Source organism: Mercenaria mercenaria, chromosome 11, assembly GCF_021730395.1.
Source record: "Mercenaria mercenaria strain notata chromosome 11, MADL_Memer_1, whole genome shotgun sequence".
Classification (NCBI taxonomy): domain Eukaryota; kingdom Metazoa; phylum Mollusca; class Bivalvia; order Venerida; family Veneridae; genus Mercenaria; species Mercenaria mercenaria.
Window position 1 is genome coordinate 54,971,278 of NC_069371.1, and position 20,556 is coordinate 54,991,833.

General features: G+C 36.7%; 1 protein-coding gene across 1 annotated transcript in view; it reads right to left on the reverse strand.

Moving 5' to 3' along the window:
* Positions 1 to 1,880: 1,880 nt before the first annotated feature.
* LOC123532234 (galanin receptor type 1-like) overlaps positions 1,881 to 20,556 on the reverse strand; it is a 251,915-nt gene continuing 233,239 nt past the window's right edge. The window contains exons 3-5 of the mRNA XM_045313624.2: positions 17,465 to 17,600; positions 13,902 to 14,122; positions 1,881 to 2,340 (exon numbers count right to left, since the gene is read on the reverse strand). Of these exons, the coding sequence (XP_045169559.1) occupies positions 1,900 to 2,340; positions 13,902 to 14,122; positions 17,465 to 17,600 (798 nt within the window). The 3' untranslated portion in view covers positions 1,881 to 1,899. The remainder of the gene's footprint in view (positions 2,341 to 13,901; positions 14,123 to 17,464; positions 17,601 to 20,556) is intronic.

Sequence of the window (20,556 nt, forward strand, 5' to 3'; positions counted from 1 at the left end):
TTTTAGCATGAAATAGGTCCAAATGCATATACGATAAAAAATCATGATTGGTGTAAACATGAAAACAAAATATCTGCTTATATCTGACGTCTGGTGGCTTGCACTGTTATCTAAACTTTTATGAAATGATAGAGCAGAATTCAGACAACAGCCCTTGTTTGTACGAAAAATAAATGATGTCTATCTTGGAAGGCTGTTCATGAAAGGCATTTAATATTTAAACCTTTGGGCTCGGATTGTGTTCATCATGAATCGATTTACAAGTAGATATAACTGTTTCGAGAGGTAAACGACAGTGAGAAAAATGAAAATTAAGGTATATGCGTTTTTACAAATAAATAAAACACAGAAATATTACTCTCTTTATTTTCTTATGTACAATTAGCCTTGGTGAAGTTGAAAAGGTAAGCCAAAAGTTAGGCCAAGTTAACTAGAAATAAATGAGTTTACAGCTCTTGAGAAATGAGAAGCATAAACAAATGAGACGACATCGATATATGACACCGTTTCTTGTAACTTATGAGAATGGCCATGCGAAACATACTAGTATACATTTTATTCTTTATTACTGTTTAGAACTGTTGTGTCTTATGCATGGTAATATGTGCAAAACATGGAAGAGACTGTAATTAAGAATAACATGTGTACTAATATTAGTGGTGTTTGGCTTTTCAGTTTTTTAAGGAATTTGGCTTTTCAGGTTTTTAAGGAAAACGGCAGTTTTTAGGCAATTAATAAGCGCATATTATTAATGCCAGCTTCACGGTTTTTACACACCATTTTTTAAAAAACATATCTTAATATATAGTAATAGTAATTTAATAGGGAATCGATCGATCTCTTTACGGCAACATGCGATATAGCGAATGAGATATATACTATCGAATTAAAAATGGTGCACTTCCGGCACGTGCACAGAGCGTCTGACTTCGGATGTTTTGGAAGAATACGCTTTTTCCTTGTGCCTATAATAAGCGTCCACGTAACTTGTCCGAACCGCAACGTCTTGCGCATCAGTACAAATACGGATATATTGTATACGGATATATTGTATGCATGAATGTGTGCACATGTAAATAAAAGCACCTAGTGAGCACAGTTCGTATAAATAAATATACCTCTCCGGGAGGGTGCGCCTATCAAAGAGACTGAAATTATCTGTAATACAATACATTATGTTTTTATTCTAAAATCTACCTTTAACATAGGGAGTCGATCCTACGCGTAGTGATGAAAATCTGGATCGATCCCTCTACGGTAGCATGCGATATACTGAATGAGATATTTAACTATGGAATTAAAAAGTGTGTTCTTTCGTGCTGTCATTAGACAGTTTCTTTCAAATGTAATGGGATGAGTTGAAGTCGGATCGATTCCCGATTGAGGCAGTGCCTTATTTCATATACTGTGATGTGTATAGTATCAGTTTCAGTCTCCTATAATTCTTTAACAGATTGGTTTTGCATATTTTGTTTCATTATATTGTGAATGTATGAATTGTATGATGAAATGAGACGTAAATATTATTGGAAAAAATAAATGTAGGACATGTTAAGCAATAATTTACAGGATATGTTAAGCATAATTTACAGGCTTAATCCACTCATGTAATGTCAAATGTTCTTATATATAAATGCTGATGAGCGAAACACGTATACATGTAATTAAATAAATTGAGAAAATTAAGAAATCTATATCAAGACTTTGTTTTACTAGCAAGCAAGTGCTTAATATACCCGAGTTGTCGAGCTGTACTGATCCATATTCAATACTGTCTGTTTTGTCATGTCTGTTCATTAAAATTGGTAAATATTAGAAACGATATATTGTTGGATCGCTTCATTGTCATTTCAAGATAAACAATTTCTTGATTTCTTTTCAATTAGAATCACTTCATCCTTACAAGTCAGTCTGCATTAATTTTCTTTCTTCCATATTTACAACATTCATGGAAGCTTTTGTCTGCTCAGTTGGCCTGTCATTCATGCCTACTTGACTGACGTAATCTTCGTTCGGACCACCACATATTTTGTAACGTTGTGCTATAAATGGAAATGTTTTTCTAAATGCTTTCCGAAATCCGTCACTTAGAAACGCATACACAAACGGGTTAACACAAGAGTTAGCATAAGACAGAGTATGTGACGCTATTTTAAACAGCAACATTGTCGGTGTTTTCGGGAAATCCGGATCTAGCTTGAACCAGAGGTTGAGAATATGAATTGGAAGCCAAAATAAGGCAAAGACGACGACAACAGAAGCAACTAATTTTGTTACACGTTTTCGTCTTTTCTCTTGCTGCTGGGCCTTCTTTGATGTTAAGCCGTTGTTATGAATATGCTGAAAATATAGGAAAACTCTTTATTTTTTACAAACTGTGAATACAGACTTTTTAGGTAAGGGAGTAAAATTTAAATCTAAATTAAACCTAAACACCATAATGAGATACAGTTAAAACAAGAGAGTTTTGAGTTCACGAGACGCTTACGTTTGAAAGAGTATTTTTACACGCCGGAAGAGGATTCTAATGGTGAAAATGATTGTGATAGTGCTGAAGGTGGGAAAAATATAAGAAAAAAAAAGTCAATATTTACTCCACCTTCTGGAAGAGACTCTACACTTGACTTTTACATTGATGCTATAACGCATGAACTTCTTCAAAAGAACAGTAAGTACAGGTTTCGACCTAACTGATGAACTTTCTGCCCTAAAAAATCTTCGGTATGATGATAGTATAATCCTTAAGAAATCTGACAAAGGCTCGGTTATTGTGATAATGAACAGGACTGATTATATTGCCGAAGTCAACAGACAGCTGAATAATACTGCTTACTACAAAAAACTTGATCATAACCCTGTTGAAGAGTTTTCAAAAGATGTTACTGATGTTTTAGATGTTATATGTAGGAATGTTAATGGTGATTCTAATGATACTTTAGTTGTACCTAGTGATGCCAGAACGCCACAATTTTACATCTTGCCCAAAATTCATAACGATATTAATTCAGAACTACCACTTGGTTACCCAGGACGGCCAATTGTATCTGGGTATAACTCTGTTACTGAAGGCCTATCTGAATACATTGATAATATCTTGAAGCCATACATAGAAGCCCTGTCCTCATATGTTAAAGACTCTACTGACTTCATTAAAAAGCTAGGGTCTATCTCCCCTAATGCATTTTTGGTTACTATGGATACACTAATATTTCGCATGATGATGGGATCGAGGCTTGCCGTGAATATTTGAACAAAGCTCATTCATACTTGTCACATCAATCAGTCAATGATATTCGCCAGCTTTTTCAGCTAGTCTTGACTAAAAACCATTTTCAGTTCAATAATGAAAATTATGTTCAAATTTTAGGTACTGCTATGGGTACATGTATGGCTCCTACTTATGCTTCACTTTTTATGGGTAAACTGGAAAGCGATTTCCTAGCTAATACTACTGTTAAGCCATCGCTTTGGTTACGCTTGTTCGATGACATTTTTTTTATATGGGAACACAGTGAAGCGGACCTACTTAAATTCATTGACAGTTTAAACAATGTCCATCCCTATATAAAATTCACTCACAGTTATTCAAGAGATACGGCTACATTTCTTGATGTTAACATTGGTAGAACAGTAGATGGTAATTTTGATTTTTCTGTTCATGAACAAGCAACCAATACACATCAATACATTGAATTCTCATCCTGTCACCGTCTTTCATGCAAGAAAGGGATCCCATATAGCCAAGCTAAGCGATACAGGCGTCTCACTTCTAATGATGATTTGTTCACAAATGAATTGGAGAAATTGCGAACGTATTTCCAAAATCGTAATTATCCAAGTCATATCCTTGATGATGCTTTAGCTAAAGCATCAGCATTGTCAACCGAAGAAGCCATGGCCATTCACAGGCAGAACACAAATGATATTATCCCCTTTGTTTGTGTATACAACCCATCCCTACCAAACATTGGTCAGATCCTTAATAAATATTGGGGGCTTTTTGAACTATCTGAGAAAAGCAGTGTACGAAACCTGGTTAAATGCAAACCAATTATTGCTTACAAGCGGCCTACAAATCTTAGTGATATCTTGGTTCACAGTAGCCTGATGTCTTCCGATGTAAATGATGGTGTTCTTAAATGTAAAAGAACACGGTGTTCTAATTGCGCTAATATCACTGAATCTGCACAGTTTACAAGCTCTCAAACTTACGATGTTAAACAAAATCTTAACTGCATTGTCTGAAAATGTTATCTATTTAATCACATGCAAACAGTGTAAGTTACAATATGTTGGACAAACACATCGGAAATGTTCACAAAGAATGACCAGCCATAAATTTGATATTAGACATTTTCCCGATATACTCCTACAAATGCATCTGAACATTTCAATTCTGAAAATGACTCTGTTAGTGATTTTTCTTTCATGCCAATCGACTTGGTAAAAAATGACTGGTTTAGGCTCTTGAAAGAGACTCGTTGGATTCATACATTGAATACAGGCTGGCCTCAATGGCATGAATGCTAAAATATTATTTTAGTCTTTCATTTTTTTCACACAGATTCTTCCTAATGTATTTTTGCATATTAATCAGTGAAAATATAATTTTTATTTTTCACAGGTACGGAACTACACTTGACTGCGAAATAATATTAATTATAAATGATAGAAAATTCCTTGCAAAATATTCTTCTGTAAGAGAAATGTATGAAAATAATAACAGGATCATAAATACATAACAAAAGAAATCAGGAAATGTAATAGAACTATTTACAGTTTTTCTACAAAGATATCCTGACGTCACGACATTATGTCGTCATGATGCGATGCACGTAATGTTGCATGGACAAACCGGATATAATTTGGTTAAAACCATTAACACATTGGATAACCGGCAATCATGACGCCCGCTGGACAAAAGCCCTGCTGTAAATGGGTAAATATAGTTTTTCATTTAGTTCTATAGATACAAAACGAATCTTTGCAATGGAAGTTGGCAGTTGTGGACATGGATTACTTTTACAACTTTTTTACTCAAAACGATTGATAGTTCCCTTAAAATTTTTCCACTCAAAATCTAACAAGATACCAAGTTTTATGCAAATGTCTTTATAAACAATCTTTGAAAACTTTAATAATTTGGTTTGACAGATATTTCTTTTTGCAGCATCTATGCAGAATTTCCTGGTTCTACGTTCTTTCTGAAAAACAATATTAGCCGTTAAATATGTATGGGTAAAAACGGCCGGTGGTATTAGCAATTGGCAGTCGTGACTATCGAGAATATAGGTGTATGCAAGTTTTTTTAAAATATGTAGTGTCAAACCAAATGATTAAAGTTTTCGCAGAATGTTCAAAAACGAAGACATCTGACTAATACTTTGGAATATTGTTAGATTTTTCAGACTGGAGAAATTGTCACATTTCCAAAAGTTCTAAATGTTAGCCATATCCATTCCTTAACAAAATTGCCAAGTTAAATTGGAAGAACTTGCTTCGTATATTGATAGAAATAAATGATAAACTCTACCTACCTACTCTACCTGTCCAGCGGACGTCAGGATAGCCGATTATCCAATGTGATTAAAAAATGCATAAAATAAATAGAAAATTTGTTTGTTCTAGTGTAAGATCGAAATGATCTTCACCGGATATACAACTATTTAAAAGGTCAAATGCACACTTTTCCCGCAAAGGGCGTCGAATATTCACGCTTAAGCCTTGCTCTAAATAGTTTTGCTTTTAATATACACACCCGTTAACCGGTTGTGAGCAAAACACTTCGTGGCGGACACAGTTCTCCGATATTTTTGCCGGCATCTATATTGGGGTAAGTATTTTCGATCCAAGAATCCGTTAGTGCAAAATATGTTAAAGATCTTTATTTCTATAAATAGTAGCATGAACAAAAAGAACATGACATGTGTTTCCCGTTTAAAAGTAATGTATATTGAGTAAGTTATAGCCAGTTAAAAGTGTGATTTTGTTGAAAAAATGCGAAAACAAAAGTTTATCGAAATATATTTATTTCAGTTTTCAATATAGGGCTATAGTATTAACGTCAACCTTTAAAATAATGTTTGCTCTGAACATTGTGCAACATTTAACCGACAAAGCGCAATATTCAACGAGTTATAGACATCCAGTTCAAAATTATTTGTGTGGCGAGACAGAGCAGTCCCGTGTCTTTTTTATTTTAGTTTAATAAATAGTGTCTAAATAGTGATATCGAGCATGTAACTCTTAAAAAAATAATGTTTATATTCTGACAACAGCAGATCATTTATTGAACATCTAATAAATTTACGTTTTGCAGTAATGGACGCACCGAAATGAAAGCAAAAGCTTAATCAATAAGGAAATTAATTAGTGTCTTTGCTGACTCACTAGGAACTCTGTAATCCAACATATCAATCCAGTAAGTGATAAAAATGGAAATATTTGGCAGCTAATTGGATGTTTAGACTAATTAAATCATAAGAATCTTTATACAAATAGCCAATCCATAGTTCGAACAAAGACCATTCACTTAAATCATTAGGGAGAGCTATACATAACGAGGCTGTGAGTTCAAGTCCTCGGACGAAACTAACGTCCTCTGTGACTATTTGAAAGAAGACAATTTCTAAAACCTTTCTTCCTCTAACTGTGATTCATGGGGAGAAGTTGAGAGGTTTTTTTGGCTGAGAACAAGGTAGTACCACAAGTTAGGCCCGCCGTTATATAACTGAAATACTACAAGAAACGACACTAAACCCTTAATCAAATAAACAAGCAGTGGTCTGCATTTAACAAAACTTGAAAATCTATTTCAGACCTGGTGTTCTAAACTATTTATAGATTGGTTGCATTCAGACCTCGGGCAATGAGTAATGATTATTAACTAACAAGCCCAAGTTATTCAGTAAATGTATGGCATGGCATTACATGAAATCCAAAAATTATCCTTTTTTTACAAGTTTTTATTTCAAAATATAATTGTAAAATAGTACCCTAACTATGGACTGGCGATGTATATAATGAATATACGCGTATTTTACATCAGTCATAAGAAATGCATATTGTCATCTCCTCTGTACTCTTTAAACATTAAAAATAATTAATCCTTAAACAGACACAATGCACGTTGCTTTACCGGTACCGTGGCTATTAAAACTACGCAAATGTATATATAGATAAAGGTATTTAATCCAAGGCTTACGTTTGTCTAAATTTTCACTCACTGAGACATTGCTGAGCTAGTATCGATTCCTTTTGTCAGTTTACAAGGAGTAACGAGCTTGATATCACTATTTATTAAACCTAAAATCACAAAAGACACTGCTCTGTTTCGCCACACAAATAATTTTGAACTGTGCAATGCCGCCACACATTTTTCGACCACGTCATGTTTGAATGTCTATAACTCGTTGAGTATTGCGTTTTGTCGGTTAAAAGTTTGACTTTTCAGAGCAAACATTATTTTAAAGTATTAGCCATAACTTGAAAAGTGATTTAAATATTTCACAATAAACTTTCGTTTTCTCATTTTTTCAACAAAATCACACTTTTAACTGGTCATAACTTACTTAGTATACGTTACTTTTAAACGGGAAACACTTATCATGTTCTTTGTTCATGCTACTTTTTATAGAAATAAAGATCTTTTAACATTATTTTGCACCAACCGATTCTAGGATCGAAAATACTTTCCCCCAATATAGATGCCGGCAAAATATCGGAGGACTGTTTTGTCCGCCACGAACTGTTTTGCTCGCAACCGGTTAACGGGTGTGAACAAGCCCGTTGAAACCTATACGGTGATATAATTTGCACTCCGACTATTCGCCGACGGAAAGCTTTCTTTATGCAAAAATCACGCCAAAATCTTTCTACGAAATTATTGTTTTCGAGCGGAATAACTAAGTTGTGTGTAAAAATTGTCCCGTAGATTTTTTTTAACAAGAGGGCCAAGATGGCCCTAGGTCGCTCACCTGAGTAACACCATAACAGGGTAAACATGTTTTTGGCTAGTGATTTCATGGAGACAAATATTCTGACCAATTTTCATAAAGATTAAGAACAAAAAAAACGTGGAATCTTGAGCAACAAGCAGTTTCTTTGATCTGACATAGTAACCTAGTTTTTGACCAAAGATAAAAAATCTTCCTAAGGTTCATGCATATCAAATGAAAAATGCAGCCAATATTGTATGCAGAAGATTTTTTTTGATTTTAACAGGTGACCTAGTTTTTGACCCCAGATGATCCAGATTTGAACTTGGGCTAACGATCATCAAGATCATCATTTTGACCAAGTTTCATGAAGAAAGGATCATAAACATGGCCTCTGGAGTGTTATCAAGCTTTTCCTTTGACCTAGTTTTTGACCCCACATGACCCAGATTAAGATTGGACTTAGAGGTTATCAGGACAAACATTCTGACTAATTCTCATGAGTTTCAAATTCAAACTGTGGACTCTAAGTGTGTTAACAAGATTTTCCTTTGATTTGGCCTAGGGACCTAGTTTTTGATCCCACATAACCCAGTTTCCGCCTTTACCTAGAAATCATTAAGATAAACATTCTGACCAAGCTTCATAAAGATTGAGTCACAACTGTGGCCTCTAGAGTGTTCAAAAGCCTTTCCTTTGATTTGACCGGGTGACCTAGTTTTTGACCTTACATAACCCAGATTTAAACTGTACCTTGAGGTCATCAAGACATACATTCTGACCAATTCTCATTAGTTTAAAACTTGTGGTCTATAAAATGTTCACAAGATTTTTCTTTGATCTAGCCTAGTGGCCTAGTTTTTGACCCCACATAACTCAGTTTTAAACTTGACCTAGAGATCATAAAGACCAAGTTTCATAAAGATTGAGTCAAAACTGTGGCCTCTACAGTGTTCACAAGCTTCTCATTTGATCTGGCCTACTGACCTAGTTTTTAACCCCACATGATCCAATTTCAAATTTGACCTAGAGATCAGCAAGACATACATTCTGACAAAGTTTCATAAATACTGGGTCACAACAGTGGTCTCTCGAGTGTTCAGAAGGCAAATATTAACGGACGACGCACGACGGACGCCGGACAATGACCGGTCACAATAGGCCACCTAGAGCACTTCGTGCTCTGGTGAGCTAAGAAATAAAATTATGATATAAATTTGTTTTAAAAGTAAAATGTAATTGATGAGCGAAAAAAATACGTTTTCACTGTATTGTCTTAAATTTTCCCCTACCCACATTTTCATGCACAAATTTAGTGCATCAAAATTTTACAAAGAACTGTTTGTATCTTAGGGAAAAATAAGTTAATCACAAGAGTTTACAACAGAATAAATTTCAGTTTAAGCGTATTCTAATTTTTTAAGCAATTTTCCGATTTTTTTCCAATGTTTATTGTCACACTTGTATACATGAATGCATGTTACACACAAAAAATTATACTTCGTATTAAACATTTTACAGCTCGTTCTCCCCTACATAGATTTTTTTCTTTAATTTTCTCAAAATGTTCCTGAAATATTTTTGAATAAAATAAGATTTTATAATCCTTGACTACCGAGTTCATTTTCACGCTATGGAAATTGGGAAGTTTAAGCATTTCAGTTAAGTTGATCTGCAGTTCGCAGTTCGCAGTTCGCGTTTCCAATTGCGAACTGCAAACTGGTCTGCAGTTCGCAGTTCGCGATTCGAATTGCGAACTGCAAACTGGTCTGCAGTTCGCAATTCGAATTATGAACTACGAATTGCGAACTGCGAACTGAGAACTGCAGACCAGTTTGCAGTTCGCATTTGAAAACTGTCAAATGCATCTTGTCCAAATTCGCAGGGCAGTGCTGATCAGACTGCACTTTGAAATTTAAATCGTAAACTGCAGACCAGCTTGCAGTTCGCAGTTCGAATTGTGAACTGCAAACCAGTCTGCAGTTTTCCATCCGAAATATTTTCTTGCATCAAACATGACCCCCACTTTTCTTTTGATTTTTATTCAGCACTGACAATATTCTTCAAGAAAATGTAAGTTGCAGAATTTTAAAATGGGTCCTGATGTGTACTGCGGCCATCGGAAATATGTCTATTTTATATAGAATAAAGAAGAACAGCTATTTAGTGTGTTGTAATATGTGGTAAGACGTGCGATTTCCAACACGTGTTACTAGAACATTGGAAAACACGACATCTTTACAGCTATTTACCGACAAACGTCACTAAAACATACGAAAACATAATAATATTGCAGATATAAAGCGGACTGATTTACCGACACATGTCATCAAAACATCAGAAAACACGAGAAAATTGCGCTTATTACCGACACACTTCAATGAAACTTGAGAAAATGGCAAAATTGTAGTGCGCTGATCACCGACACACGCCACTTAGCTGACGCAATTGATGCATTTGCAAGAAGTCCTGATGATGTTATACCCGTATAAATGGACAAAAAGTTTAATTTAATTCTAGAATAATATACAGTACATTAACCCACGTAACCAGAAGGTAAGGTAACGGAGCCCGATTTGTAAACGAATCGGCTCGCTTCAGGTAACATTTTTGGTCGTAACTTGGTTAATACGACCCGATGGAATTTCATGAAATAAAGTCGAACGCCTTCCTCTTTAAAAGACAAACTCTCAATGCTGGTAAGTATTTTGCAAAAAGTGCAACGGCACATTTCGCTGGTCACAAAATGCTGTGCTATGGCACAGAGAATTTCACTTAAAAATGGTCTAAATGATTTGCAAAAGATCTTCAGGCTACAATTCGCTATTTTCTAAGCAGTCCCTCCTAATGTTAGACTGAAAACGAAAGCGCCTATGGTTAGGAGCACTTCTGGAAGATGTTCTGGTGCGGAGCAATTTTTCAACACTTACCTTCTCACTTACCTAGTTTTTATCTTCTACATCAATGGGGGAAAACGTCCGATGGGGCAATTCGGGGATTCCCCTAACACCTTGCCCCATCTAGGAAGAAAATGGTCCAGAAAAATAACCTGTATGATGTGAAGGATATTTGACTTAGAGATGATCTTAATGCATGCTTCGTATCACAAAGGGTATATCTATGATCCTATCCTTCAAAATGTTTTTTTTTTAATTTTCTAGATTCTCAGATATTCAGCCTAAAATCTTCAATTTCCCGTTTTGGCAACTTAGTGCGCATTGTATCAATTTGACCATGCATTGTCGCAAGAGTCACCGGTGGTGTTCTCTCACCAGAACGCTCAACCTGCGAATAGAAACAAAAACATTTGAACGTACACAAATGGGTGCAAAATTGAAGAAGAGTAAAAACAGTTTCATTTTCAGTGTACATGGTGTAGTTGTACTTACAGTAATGCGTATTAGACCTTTACAACGGACACGGACAATGCATATGTACTATGTACCATAATAAAAATCTGGGGGTTTTCTCAAAACATGAAAACTGAAAAACACAATAGATTTAATAAACACAGGGCATCGTTCAAGTGTCCCATCAATCCAGATTCCACATTACAAAATTTGCCGTCACTGTGTTTGTGCTTCCGGTCGAGATTCTGCGCATGCTCCGCGGTCTGTCATCGCTTCCACTCCAGGCGTACGTCCGGTGCCTCACACACAAGCGCATGCTCCTGACCCTAGACAGGATATGCTGCAGAATTTATCATCGGATTCAGACAAATACAATCCTTGGGCGGCGAAGAAACCACAACCCGGGCATCTTAGGATCGAAGGGAACGTAGGCAATCTCTTGCAGAACTTGTACGTTCAAACCAAATGTTGTACAAAGATTCATGACCAAAATGGTCCCAAAGATCCTCGCAGCACTGCAAGTAAGCAGCGACAGTAGCGACGATGCATATAATTAATTATACATGTAGTTCGAATGATCAATGCATTTTATAGTATGTATTATTCGCTATGAAAATCAGTATAGACGAACACATATATATATATTACGAAAATGAAATACCAGTTGAGTATAATAAAACGTCTCATACCTTTACTTGTTGTCTACCATTTGATAAAATAATTTTTTTTGAGATTTAATTTGCCAGTCGATCAACAAGCAACGCATTTAAAGCAACTTTTAACAACTCATCTTTACCTTAGCGGATGAGAATACATTCCTAAGGCAGATATCGAGATACATTAGCCATAGACAATGTGTCTCAATCTCACCTAAATGTTTTTCTTTGTTTAGGTATAACAGTTTTGACTTCAACTCAAGTAGTCGGCATAAAGGTCTCTACTTAAGCACTAAGTTTGATCAAACTTTGTCACTTAAATAAGTGTAGAAATGTAGTTATTAGGGGAAAGAATATTTATTTAAGAAATAACTTATAGCAAAACAGTGCTTTATCACTATTTATACACGATGGGCGGTTATACGTCGGGCACACCCTTGACAGTAGGACACAGTAATTGCATAGTGCTTATTTTTGTAAATTTTGTCTAAATTTTTAAGGGCTTTACTGTTAATATTACGTAGAACAGGAATACGTTTTTCCTTTGTAATTTTCCGATCAGTATGCATAAAGAAGGTGCCTCATTTTTGTTAATCTGTTAGCCATTTCCCAAAATTTAGAATATATTCACCTTTCTGATCGGGAAAGTCAGTCACCCCCGTAGTCAAGTGAACATGAAAGAGGTGGAGGATTGATTCAACCAGTTAAGTACGTTGTATCTGTCCCAATCATTGAGGACATTCTGATAGGCGCAACTTTGAAGTATCCAGCTATACACTGAAAATGAAACTGTTTTTACTCTTCTTCAATTTTGCACCCATTTGCATACGTTCAAATGTTTTTGTTGTTTTTTTTTTTCTATTCGCAGGTTGAGCGTTCTGATGAGAGAACACCACCGGTAACTCTTGCGACAATGCATGGTCAGATTGATACACTTAACTACAAGTCATGCACACCATGAACTATAATGTATCGATTTAAAGAATAAAACATTTATAGATATTTATAGATTATTTGTTTCAATTTGTTTTGCTGCTATATACACTCTGGAAGTCACTTTCTTGACTTGGAAATTCACTTTCCCGATCTGGAAAGTAAATTGCCAACACGGGAAATTGAAGTTTTAAGGCTAAATATCTCAGAATCTAGAAAATAAAAAAAAAAACATTTTGAAGGATAGGATCATAGATATACCCTTTGTGATACGAAGCATGCATTTACATCATCTCTAGGTCAAATATTTTCTAAGGCATACAGAAATGGACCATTTTCTTGCCCGATCTGGCATTTTTTGGCGCAAAATTTCCCGATCGGGCAAGGTGTTATCTCCATTGATGTTAGCAGATGAAAACTAGACAGCACTTCAAAGTAGGTAAGTGTTGAAAAATTGCTCCGCACCAGAGCATCTTCCAGAAACTGTTTGTTTTCAATTTCAATTTGTTTTCAGCAAGTCATTGCGAAAAGCATTGATGTTATCCGGACAAAAATCACTCATCAGTCTAACATTGGAGGGACTGCTTAGAAAGTATCGAACTGCAGCCTGAAGATCATTTGCAAATCATTTAGACCTTTTTTAAGTGAAATACTCCGTGCCATAGCACAACATTTTGTGACCAGCGAAATACGCCGTTGCGCTTTTTGCAAAATGTATCAAATTAATCCAGCTACTTACCAGCATCGAGAGTTTGTCTTTTAAAGAGGAAGGAGTTCGTCTTTATTTCATGAAATTTCATCTGGTATTAACAAAGTTACGGCCAAAAATGTTACCTGAAGCGAGCCGATTTATTTACAAATTCGGCTCCGTACCTTTACCTTCTGGTTATGCGGGTAATTCAGTAATTCTGACATTTACGGAAAGCAAACCACTTATTTCAGAAGCAAGCTACTGTAAAAATGTAAATATAAAAATTGAATGCTTTGGTTATGTACTACTGAATGTAACTAATGTGTAGACTTACCCCGGATGCCATTTTATTTTTCCACAGAGTTCTGAGAATCATGGCATAGCTGTAAATGATGACGGAAAGGGGTACCACATATGTCGTAAACACGACGACAATGATAGAAATTTTTCCATACACTGCCTGTGGCTCTGGCCATATATCTATACAGTACACAACCTCTCTGTCTGTCACCGTTCGGAAGTAGATTGCAAATGGAAGGGATATCAGAAATGAAACTGTTGAGAAAAAAAAGAAACAAGAGTGTCATGATAACCCTATGTCGCTCATCTGTTAAAACTTGGCCTTGGAATCATCAAAATAAATATTCTGACCAAGTTTCATAAAGATAGGGTCATAAATGTGGCATCTACAGTGTTTGATTTGAAAGGTGGGCTAATTTTTGACCCAATGTGATCTTGTTAAACTTGGCATAGGAATCATCAAGATAAACATTCTTACCAGGGTTCATGAAGATAGGGTCATAAATATGGCTTCTAGAGTTTTAACATGCTATTCCTTTGATTTGAGCTGGTGACCTAGTTTTTGACTCCACACGATCCAGTTTCAATCTTGGCCTTGGAATCATAAAGATAAACATTTTGACCAAGTTTCACGAAGATGTGGCCTCTAGCATTTCCTTTGATTTGACCTGTTGGCCTAGATTTGGACCCCACATGACCCAATTTCTAACTCTGGCCTAGAGATCATCAAGATAAATGTTCTGTGCAAATTTGTATAAATCATAAATGAAACTTCTATATGGCTGAAAGCGACAAAAATAGAAAAATGTTGCCCCTTTCAAGAATAATAATTCTAGAACGTATGATAGCCGGTTTTTTAAAGGAACCGAGATCTTATTGTGACTTAAGTAGTGTGGTTAAAATCAAATATAAAATGTCACTTCTATCGTGTTCACAATGCAAAAATTAACAAATTTTGGCTCTTTCAGTGGCGAATCAGGGGCCGTAACTCCGGAACCTATGATGGGAGCTGGCTATTTTCGAAAGGAACCGAGATCAATTAAAACTGATTGCAAAATGTGGTTTTTATCGTGTTCACAGTTTGTTCTTTTAAGGGGCAAATAACTCTGCAACCCGTGATGGGATCTGGCCAGTTTTCAAAAGGAACTGGGGTATTATGCCAATACAAGTTGTGTGCAAGTTTGATTAAAAATTTAAAATTGATTGCAAAATGTGGTCTCTTTCGAACGGACGAAGGGCGATCACAAAAGCTCACCTTGTCACGACGTGACAGGTGAGCTTATAAAAATGTACAATATAGAGAAATGTGTATATATAGAAGTTGAGGTTTCAGTATGAGATCGTATTGCACATACAGTAGATACATATATCATAATGATTAGCATACGTTAGATTGAACTAAAACCTACTCAATTTAATAAAGCATGGACAGAAAGAAAGCATGTCTTAAGAAATATGAACTTTGAGATTGACAAAAAGCTTTAGTGCTACTACACGGGTACTAAACAGTGCCTGCGGTACTGACTGTGCCGACGAGGATTGAAGGCACCTCGCTTCCTGTACCGCAGGTACTTCGTCAATGTTTACAAAACGAGCGAGATCGGCGAGTGATTTTTGTCATTTTTGTCATTTTGTTACTGCATGGAGTATTTTTTCAAAAATCGGGGAATGTAGCGGGGTGTAGATGTATCTTATCTACATACCCATGCTAAAATTTGTGGCAAATGATCAATTTCCTAGAAACGTAAGGACAAATAAGTTGAGAATGAAACGTGATTTTTTCACATCAGTGACTGTTTAGACTCGATTTCTTTTCGCTGACTCAAACGATGTCGTCTCTGCCGTCGTAAATTGTATTTATAAATGACATGTGATCTGCTAAAACATGAAATGTGTCCAGAAAATTCCGAATTTGAACGTTATGCCACTTTTGGAAAAGTGCCGCAGGCATTTTGACGATGCCGCAGCCCCTTCGAGGTGCCGCAGGCACTTTCAGAAAGTATCGGGACATAAATTTGGCCGAAACTAGACAGATGGAAGAACAGAGAAACAACATTTCCTTCAAGAAAACGAAAAGAAAAAGGGGTGTTGAATAGTATGCAGTGGAATGCAAGTCAACTGAAGTCAGGTACCTTCATATTGCCGCATTTCAGAAAGCGGTCCGCAGAATAAAAACCCTATGCTGCTCGATATGTTGTTGTTTGTTTTTTTTTTTTTTTTCAAAGTTTTGTTTGCAGGGAATAAAATAGGTTTTTACGTACATGTAAAAACTATTAAAATTCTCCCGTTTGATCGTTTATGAGCTATACTTATTAAGTTCTCATTTTTTCTGAAAACATTTTTAAAATATTTTTTTTTGTAGATATACTTAATATTTCCAGGAAACGTTAGGCTATTAAAATAACTACAGAAAATTTCAAACATCGATATAGTTTCTGATTTTATACCGTAATAACTGTCTAGCTAGTAAATGTCAGCTGTCCACAATGGGCTCTTACACAAATGGTATCGAGATTATAATGTGAATCATCGCAATAATATTTACAGGAAACTTCTGACTATTGAGACTCTTATTAGAAAACTTCGCTTTATCATGATAATTTCTTGAAGTATCCTGACAGCTACCTACCTATCTCGTGGCAGAGGTTATAATGCAGTAATCTGGTCAAAAATGTGCTTCCGTGGTGTAGGTGTAGTCGAAAGAAGTCCCTAATAAATAGATCTTAAGTTTTCTATTTTTCGCGCATTTTCGCATAAATCGGGAGCCAAATGGGCATCATTCCACTCGTGGAATTAATTTTACATAAAATAGGACACTTTTCATGCTAATATTCGCTTGTTTTCGAGTTGTTTTACGTGAAAACGAAAGTAGGGTTTTTATTCTGCGGACCGCTTTCTGAAATGCGACAATATGAGGGTACCTGACTCCAGTTGACTTGTATTCCACTGCATACTATTCCACACCCGTTTTTCTTTTCGTTTTCTTGAAGAAAATGTTGTTTCTCTGTTCTTCCATTTGTCTGTTTGTCTAGTTTCGGCCAAATTTATGTCCCGGTACTTTTTGAAAGTGCCTGCGGCACCTCGAAGGGGCTGCGGCATCGTCAAAATGCCTGCGGCACTTTTCCAAAAGTGGCATAACGTTCAAATTCGGAATTTTCTGGACACATTTTATGTTTTAGCAGATCACATGTCATTTATGAATACAATTTACGACGGCAGAGACGACATCGTTTGAGTCAGCGAAAAGAAATCGAGTCTAAACAGTCACTGATGTGAAAAAATCACGTTTCATTCTCAACTTATTTGTCCTTACGTTTCTAGGAAATTGATCATTTGCCACAAATTTTAGCATGGATATGTAGATAAGATACATCTACACCCCGCTACATTCCCCGATTTTTGAAAAAATACTCCATGCAGTAACAAAATGACAAAAATGACAAAAATCACTCGCCGATCTCGCTCGTTTTGTAAACATTGACGAAGTACCTGCGGTACAGGAAGCGAGGTGCCTTCAATCCTCGTCGGCACAGTCAGTACCGCAGGCACTGTTTAGTACCCGTGTACTATTTTAAAAGAAATGACAATGGTACATACCTAACCATACAATAAGACAAACGACCAGTGAAACCTGCGTTGTCCTCCAGTTTCTGGACTGTACGGCATACACTATGGCACAGTAACGGTCAATAGTCATCGCCATCAGCGTCAGACATGTTGCATGTAGCGTAACCTGAAGTCAGTACATTTTGTTAATGCTTCACGTTTAAACAAAGGTCTGCAGAGTTCCGAGAGATTGTTTAAGGTTAGTTTGTTTGTTTGTTTTGGGTTTAACGCCGTTTTTCAACAGTATTTCAGTCATGTAACGGCGGGCAGTTAACCTAACCAGTGTTCCTGGATTCTGTACCAGTACAAACCTGTTCTCCGCAAGTAACTGCCAACTTCCCCACATGAATCAGAGGTGGAGGACTAATGATTTCCCGCGGGCGGAGAACTGATTGGTCCCCGAGTCCGTTAGGGTGAGGACACTAACGTATATCGAGGAAAGGGACTGATTGATTCGCGGATCCATTAAGTCAAGAACAGTAACAAATCCCGTGGGTGAGTGACTGTTTTGCCTCAGAATGTGTTATGTCGAGGAAACTTACGTATCCCGAGTGCGGAAGATTGATTGGTTCCCGAGTTCGTTAGGGTTGAGGACACTTTATGTATTGAAGGCAAACGATTGTTTTGCCCAAGAGTGCGTAAGTTCGAGGACACTAAAGAATTCCGAGTGCGTAATTGAATTGTTACAAAATCCGTTAGGACGAGGACGTATCATTATCCCGCAAGCGAAGGACCGATTGGTATAAGATTCCATAACGGCGACGACACTAATGTATCAATCACATGAGGGAAGGATTGATTGGTACACGAGTCCGTCAATACAAGGCAATTAACGTATCCCGAGGACAATGGGTTGTTTATGGTTCTCGAGCGTGTTCGGCCGAGAACACTAACGTATCCCAAGTGCCGAAGGAATGATTGATGCCCAAATCCGTTAAGGCGAGGACACTTATGTATCCCATTGGGGAAGAATTAAGTATCCGAGTCCATTAGGACAAGGACATTATCCCGAGGACTGATTGGTTCCCGAGTCCGTTAGGTCGTTGACACTAACGAATCCCGTGAGCGAAGGATTGTTTTGCCGAGAGTCTAATAGGGCAAAGAAACTTTCGTATCCCAAGTGCGAAGGACTGATTGGTTCCCCGAGTCCATAAGGGCAATGATATTACGGTATTCCGAGTGTTGCTTCGGAGTCAGTTAGAGACATTAACATATCCTGTGGGCGAGTGATTGATTGATTCCCAAGTCTGTTAGGTTGAGTTCACTTACGTATTACGAGAGCAAAGAATTGATCGGTTACCTTGTGCGTTAGTGCGAGGACACTAATGTATCTCGAGGGCAAATGATTGATTTATTTTCGATACTAAGGGCAGGGGATTTACTGGTTCCTGTGTCCGTTTTGTTGAAAACACTTAAGTATCCTGTGAGCTCGGGGTTGTTTTTCCCAGAAGTTCGTTAGTGCATTGACACTAACTATCCCGAGGGTGGAGGACTGATTGGTTCCTATAAACTCCATTAAGTCGATGACACTAAAGTATCTAGAGTGCGAGGGACTGTTTTGCCCAATCAGTTAGTTCGGGGCACTAAATTATCCCGGGAGCGAGGAACTGTTTGTGACGTGATGTGACACTGATGTATCCTTATTGCGAAGGACTGATTGGTTCCCGAGTCAGTTAGGATAGGACACTAACGTATCCCGAGTGGGAGGAATTAATTGGTTCTCATTTCCATAAGGGCGAGGACACTAACGTTTCCAAATTTGCCACAGAATCCATGAGGGCGGAGACTTAAACGTATCAGAAGGGCAAACGATTGACTGGTTCCTGAGTTCGTTCGGGTGACGTTTTCCGAGTGCAAGGGTCCGTTAGGGCGATCACACTTACAAATCCGGGGGGCGAGGCATTCTTCAGATGCTATAACAAGATTGATTATCTTGTTAATACATCCAGTGTTAAAGGCACTGACCTCCAGATCGTACCAATAATGGAAACAGAAAAAAATTAGATGTCAGAAAATTATATTAATAAAGACTTTGAATTATTTTACTGACATGGAAACACATAAGAATTAGTTGTTTTTACTGCAAAAATTGCAACGAGGTACCGGATGTATATTGCCTTAATTATAAAGACCGTTAAGTACATATTTCTTCGTTCTTTTAAGTCAAACTATGGAAGTCAGTGTCTTAAAGGAGAGAGAGAGAGATATAATAAAATCAGTTAGAAAATCCTCTGTAAGCACAGATGCAACTGAGCAAAATGATAGTAAACTCGGTTTGATTCAGTCTGTCCATGTAAATGACAAGTGCAAGACTATGGACGGCGGTGACCGCCAAAATTAGTAAATATACAATCCATCCATTAACAAGTCAGTGAGAGCACTTGCATTTCAACGCCATCTAGTCTAAAACTTCATCCCGTCCAATAGATTTGGATTCAACGCAATGTATTTTGAAATCATGTAATAAAAAACTTCATGACGTCCATTTAAACATCGATGCACTGAAAAACTTGTTGTGATGCACCGTAATATGAAATAATCTGACAAAACATGATGCCATGCAGCACAATGTTAAGCCGTTTAACGCAACATGAGTACGTGCAGTGTAAAATGAAATTTCACCCTTGTTATCCGGATAATACGAAATGCTGTGATAATTCCAAAATGCTACAAAATGGCAGATGAACGCTTCTGAACATTTCAGATTTTTCGGTAAGTTGCTGTGGCTTGATAAAGAGATTTTAACAAACAGATGTTGCAAAAAGAACGAATGATGATTTGTTTCCATGGAACTCAAACTATTTTACTGTATTTTTGTGAATACAATACAGAATATGTTAATTAGTTTACAAAATCCATGTAAGTTTACTTTGAAAATTCATAAAAAAACATATAGAGTTGTATGCTTGTAATTCACGGTATATACGGCTCTACCATTTCACTATCTGACATCAGTTATAGTTAATTGTTTACGTTTGTCGTTTTTTAAGTCAAACCCATTTATATTGATCCTTGTGTGAAAAATGGATAATAGCCGAAAATGACCATGGATAATGCTCTACATGAGTTGTCTTTGAAGGCCG